Source organism: Acartia tonsa, chromosome 14 (genome assembly GCF_053477335.1).
Source record: "Acartia tonsa isolate MP-2025a chromosome 14, ASM5347733v1, whole genome shotgun sequence".
In the NCBI taxonomy this organism is placed as follows: domain Eukaryota; kingdom Metazoa; phylum Arthropoda; class Copepoda; order Calanoida; family Acartiidae; genus Acartia; species Acartia tonsa.
In genome coordinates, this window is record NC_137273.1 from 5,548,927 (window position 1) to 5,555,011 (window position 6,085).

Sequence of the window (6,085 nt, forward strand, 5' to 3'; positions counted from 1 at the left end):
AAATGTCTTAAGTGTCAATGACAGATCAACAATTTAAAAATATTTACCAAAAGTTGTTACCTATGTTTGTCGTCTTTTAAAGTATATAAATTCAAGTTTTTATTTCTTCAATGATCTTGAAAGTTAAAATTTAGATTTATGATGTAAATTTATTTTTTATTAAAAAAAATAAGTTTTTAATGTATAAATATAATTTATTAATCATAATCAAAAAGCATAGGATTTTAAGTTTTATTTTACTTATAATTGGTTAAAAATTAACTATGTAATAAGTTTTATTTGATATATCTTTATTAAATAAAGATATTTTAGTCTAAAATCAACAAAATTTTATATTGATATAATTCACTTCTACAAATATAATATTCAATAGTTCTCAAATTCATAATATTATTTAATAAATTATTGAATATTTTTGATTACAAGATGTTACCTATTAGAGAAAGCATTTTTTATAAGTTTGTGTATAATCCATTTCTTGGCAACGCCTCTTAAGGGGCATTTTGTCTTATTTTCGCAGTAGTTTTTCTCCTATTTCTAGCCCCTCAGAGGCCTGTTGCCTAGCCCAATACATCAAATGCTACTGTGTAATTACGATGAAACGCCCCTTAAGAGGCGTTGCCACGAAAGGGACTATACCCAAAAGTTTCTTATAAATCAGAAAAAAATTAGCTAAATTGTTGAAAATAATCTTCTAAAAATTGCTTGTATTTTTTAAATCTTTAAAGTTTAATCTTTGATGACGCCGCTAGATCTTGATATTTTCTTGATGAAGATAGCCACTGAATGTTGAACTGCAGGATTTACTTCATGACCCAATCCATACATCTCCTAAAAAAAGATTTTAAAAGAACTTCAGGGTTTTAATAAAGTATTGAATATGATGGACAAATAGTAGTGTAAAACATTTTTCACCAATAACTTTAATATAATAATGGATAATTTTGACAAAGTTTATATTGTCCTGTTGTGACGTCATAAATTTCGGGATAAGAGAAGGGAAGGGGGGAAGAAAATCTCTTCAAAGTACATGGGGAAAATGGTGTTCTCCTTTCCCGAAATGTATGACGTCACAATAGGACAATATGGGCTTTGTCGTAGTTTTGTTTGTTGTAATTGGAGGTGTGCATCAATTGAATGTCAGTTATTTCTGATAATTCTATGGCCATTGGCGATAAAGGATAATCGGCAATGTTAAGTCAAAATCAGAGAGAAGATTTATTTTGTCTCTCAATTAAAACCCCTCATACCATTGTGCCCTGTGATAGTTAACGGATTTGTCATCCTTCCAATAAAGAGCCCCTAGATGCTGTGGGTGAAGCCACTAGTTTACCTTATATTGATATGAAGTGAAGACACTCTGTAGAATAGATCTGCACTGCACTGCCAAACTCATGTCTACCTAAAATATTAAGGAATTCTATAAAAGGGATTTGAAAGGTACCAAGAATTACAATTTAAATTCACCAAGTAGATATTACTATATCTTTCACTATGCTACCAAACCCATAATTTGATTAATTATATTAAGATTATCTTTTTTTTTTAAAAGCTAAGCTTTTCTATAATTAGGGTCGGTCCGTCCGTCCGTAACGGATAGATTTTTTCGTTATTTTAGGCATGTTAGAATTGTCCTATAGATTTCAAATTTTTTGTGATCTAATCATCCGATTGATCTGATTTTTGGTATATTGGTTCCTGGGACAACAAAGTATAATGTTATCGCGAAGCAACACTACAATCAAGTCCTAAAAATGTAAGTATGTCCATAAACATTATCCTGTATCAAGCAGTTTTTCAACAATTTTACTTTATTCATTTATATTCTGATTATTCAGTTCTGACACTATACACGTGTTAATGTCTGTTTGTCCTACCATTTCAGAGCTTCGCTTTGATGGATGTTGTCATCCTTGTTCATACAATTAACTATTCAAGAAAACTCCATCTATAATTTCAAAAATTTTCAGAGCAAGTATAATTTAAGGGAAAACATTAATTTGTTGCCAATTGTTCTATCATGGTGAAAAATATTTGAATGACATCGTATTATAAACAGCTTTCCGCGGATATAAAAATGTGAAATTGAAAAGGTTAAAACCAGTTTTGTTAGCCCGAGCGTCTGAATGCACGGTCAAACAAAACTGGTTTTAATATTATGATTGTACTTTTTATATTCGTAGAAAACTAGATGCTAGACATAATTTTTCGTATTGATGAGAAAAAGTTCTAATTCACCGGATATTAATCGGATTCGAATGAATTTGAAAAAAATTATACTACAATAACATACCTTTGTATCTAGAGTACCATGACAATGTATAGTTGGTGTGTGTATGTTGTAGCTAGATTTTACCTTTGTATCTAGAGTACCATGACAATGTATAGTTGGGTTGTGTATGTTGTAGCTAGATTTTACCTTTGTATCTAGAGTATCATGACAATGTATAGTTGGGTTGTGTATGTTGTAGCTAGATTTTACTTTTGTATCTAGAGTACCATGACAATGTATAGTTGGTGTGTACATGTTGTAGCTAGATTTTACCTTTGTATCTAGAGTACCATGACAATGTATAGTTGGTGTGTGTATGTTGTAGCTAGATTTTACTTTTGTATCTAGAGTACCATGACAATGTATAGTTGGTGTGTACATGTTGTAGCTAGATTTTACCTTTGTATCTAGAGTACCATGTATAGTTGGTGTGTACATGTTGTAGCTAGATTTTACCTTTGTATCTAGAGTACCATGTATAGTTGGTGTGTGTATGTTGTAGCTAGATTTTACCTTTGTATCTAGAGTACCATGACAATGTATAGTTGGGTTGTGTATGTTGTAGCTAGATTTTACCTTTGTATCTAGAGTATCATGACAATGTATAGTTGGTGTGTGTATGTTGTAGCTAGATTTTACCTTTGTATCTAGAGTACCATGTATAGTTGGTGTGTGTATGTTGTAGCTAGATTTTACCTTTGTATCTAGAGTATCATGACAATGTATAGTTGGTGTGTGTATGTTGTAGCTAGATTTTACCTTTGTATCTAGAGTACCATGACAATGTATAGTTGCTGTGTGTATGTTGTAGCTAGATTTTACCTTTGTATCTAGAGTACCATGACAATGTATGGTTGGTGTGTGTATGTTGTAGCTAGATTTTACCTTTGTATCTAGAGTACCATGACAATGTATAGTTGGTGTGTGTATGTTGTAGCTAGATTTTACCTTTGTATCTAGAGTACCATGTATAGTTGGTGTGTACATGTTGTAGCTAGATTTTACCTTTGTATCTAGAGTACCATGACAATGTATAGTTGGTGTGTGTATGTTGTAGCTAGATTTTACCAAATCTGGATTTATTTTAGGGGCTGCTGGATACCACCCTAAAACAACAGTTCTAAAATTAAAAAGTTCAAATAAACATATTGTCCTTTTTAAAATTGAGTTACATATATTTTTTAAAAAATTTTTGTAAACTTACATTTGAAAATGAGATTATAAAATTCTTCCATATCCTAACAATAATGTGAAAAGCATTTATACCTGAAAGAAGAATAAGTCCTCCAAGTTTTCTTGGATAAGTAAGAACTGAGTACAGAGCAAGAGCAGCTCCCTAAGTAAATATTACATATTATCTGTATTTTATAACTTTGAAATAACAGTTTGGACTATTTAAAATATTTTTTTGAGGTAAAATGTTGTACAAAACTCATTAAAATGTTTTTATATACATATTTCAAAGAGAGACTTTCTATGAAGTTAAAAAATATTATGAAAACGGGGAATAGTTATTTCTTTCATCGTATTATAAACCGCTTTCCGCGGATATAGAATGTACAATTATACGATTAAAACCAGTTTTTTTAGCCCCGAGGTGCCAAAGGCAAGGGGAAAAAACTGGTTTTAATCTTATGATTGTACATTTTTTATTTTTATATTCGTAGAAAGCTGGATATAATACGATGCTAGACATAGTTTTTTCGTATGGTTCCTATCCACCGGATTCGTATGAATACGAGAAAAAAATTTTAATTTAGGGTCTTTAAGAAGGAAAATGTAGGTTTTAATTTTTATAAATATTTTTTTATAATATAATGCATAATATTCCTGGGAAAATCCACCAACAATTATATTTCTTGGATCTCTGCCATTCTTTATTTCCTGAAAATAAATATTTTTTTTAATTTATTAAATGTAATGAATCTATTGATAAATATAATTATTAGAAACAGTTAAATTATGTAGGGCTGCGAAACCGATGGATATACGCTTGATTGGTTCCAGGACATACTGAAAAATCAAGTATTGTATTGAAGACAACGTCCCACTAAAAATAAAATATTAGTTTTGTTAGTTCGGGACGTCGGGCCCTCGGGGCAACCAAATCTGGTTTTAATCTTATATTTTTTGTTTGAATATCGGCCGAAAGCTGTTTATAACACAATGAGGTGAATAACTATCATACCTCATTAATTATTTGATAAACTGCTTTGGCAGATTCCTCTAGTTCTTCTATATTACTTCCATCTTTGGAATATAGATTGAACCTAAACAATATAATCTAATTTCAGAAAAATTAAATATATTTATTTAGCAATAATAGTTATTTCTCGCATCGCATTATAAACAGCTTTCCGCGGATATAGAATGTACAATAATAAGACTAAAACCAGTTTTTTTAGCCCCGAGGTGCCAAAGGCACGGGCTAAAAAAACTGGTCTTAATCTTATGATTGTACATTTTTATATTCGTAGAAAGCTGGATATAATACGATGCTAGACATAGTTTTTTCGTATGGATGAGAACCGGTTCCTATCAACTGGATTCGAATGAATACAAGAAAATGAGATTAAGTAATTTGGGGCTAAAGCACTGGGTTTATGATTTAGCTTAAATTTTAATTGATTGTCTTCCTTATAAATCAATTCTTAAAATCACAATTTTTCATACGAATTTTTCATTGCAGCCTCATAAAAATCATTTATGAATATAATTTCTATTTTTTAAAATAATTTTTTGCTTAATCAACCCTCTACTTTCAATTTTAGTTTACAAATTACGAATCCTTTTTTGATGGGGGATTTCTTTAGGGTCAATTTCTTTCAAGAGGATGGAGGTGCAACCCCTAAAATAGCAGGATCTTTTATTACAAACAGACAAACATCCTGTTACTTTTATATAAAAACAAATAAATACCACGAGTTACAAGAGCATTCAACAAGATCAACATAACTTTTCTCAGCTGTTGGTAGAATTAGAGAAGAGCCATCTGGCACTAAAAAATAAAATATTATTATAAAAATATAAAAAAGCCATCCGGGAAGCTTTCTATAGTGCCTATAAAAAATGACTCCATACTGGAGTACCATTGTTCAATTAAAATGTATAGTATCCTGCCATTGGCAATTTAGTCTGTTTATTGGCCTATTATTGGTCATTTATATTGTACTTTGTGTGATTTCATTTTTTTTATATTCACTGTAAAAAGCTCCGACATCCGGCAATTAAAATTAGAACTTTATATAAGTAAAAACTAAAATTATACTTATAAATAAAAATTAATAAATGAATTAATTAGTCTTAAACGGTTCAATACAATCCATTTAGTTTTTCATCCTAAAGACGTTCAGACTCTATATGTAAAGTAGCTACCCTTTTATTAATGATTTGTCACCTATGGATTGTAGCCAGTTAATCCAGTCGTTACCACATCCCCCTAATCCATGCAGGAATATCAAACTAATGCCAGAGCTAGTTAGGGCCTTTTCAATCATGCTTTCTGAAAAAAAAAACATTATAGGATTAAGTCCTGAGATGGATTGTTAAAAAAAAACTTTTTGGCTCACTGCCTCACTAAAATTAGTGAGTTTCGCTAAAAAAATTTGTGAAAAATCCTCTAAAATCGCATGCAAATCTACAAAAATTAAATAAAATCATAAAAGGGTTATTAAAATAAGATTTTGTTTAATTTTAGTATATTTATAATGCGATTTTGGAAGATTTTTCACAAAAAATTTTAGCGAGCCTCACTAATTTTAGTGAGGCAGTTAGGCAATAGAATTCACCTCTGTATTGTTGGCCCTGGTAGGG

At 30.4% G+C, this 6,085-nt stretch overlaps 1 protein-coding gene across 1 annotated transcript; it reads right to left on the reverse strand.

Annotated features, from left to right (window-relative positions):
- Positions 1 to 629: 629 nt before the first annotated feature.
- On the reverse strand, positions 630 to 5,770 carry LOC145306076 (uncharacterized). Its single transcript, XM_080148006.1, has 8 exons — positions 5,670 to 5,770; positions 5,192 to 5,270; positions 4,461 to 4,542; positions 4,102 to 4,156; positions 3,539 to 3,607; positions 3,278 to 3,378; positions 1,334 to 1,402; positions 630 to 831 (listed from the first exon to the last, which is right to left on the reverse strand). The coding sequence occupies exons 1-8, from the start codon at positions 5,767 to 5,769 to the stop codon at positions 730 to 732; spliced, it is 657 nt and encodes a 218-aa protein (XP_080004132.1). The 5' UTR covers position 5,770; the 3' UTR covers positions 630 to 729.
- Positions 5,771 to 6,085: the final 315 nt, after the last annotated feature.

What these genes read in the sequence shown, in the direction of transcription:
- LOC145306076 (XM_080148006.1), bottom strand. Translation starts at nt 5,769, where the DNA reads ATGATTGAAAAGGCCCTAACTAGCTCTGGCATTAGTTTGATATTCCTG. An exon ending in GAATGCTCTTGTAACTCGTG is followed by an intron (nt 4,543 to 5,191) that starts GTATTTATTTGT and finishes TATATTGTTTAG; the next exon opens with GTTCAATCTATATTCCAAAG. An exon ending in TCACTTCATATCAATATAAG is followed by an intron (nt 832 to 1,333) that starts GTAAACTAGTGG and finishes ATCTTTTTTTAG; the next exon opens with GAGATGTATGGATTGGGTCA.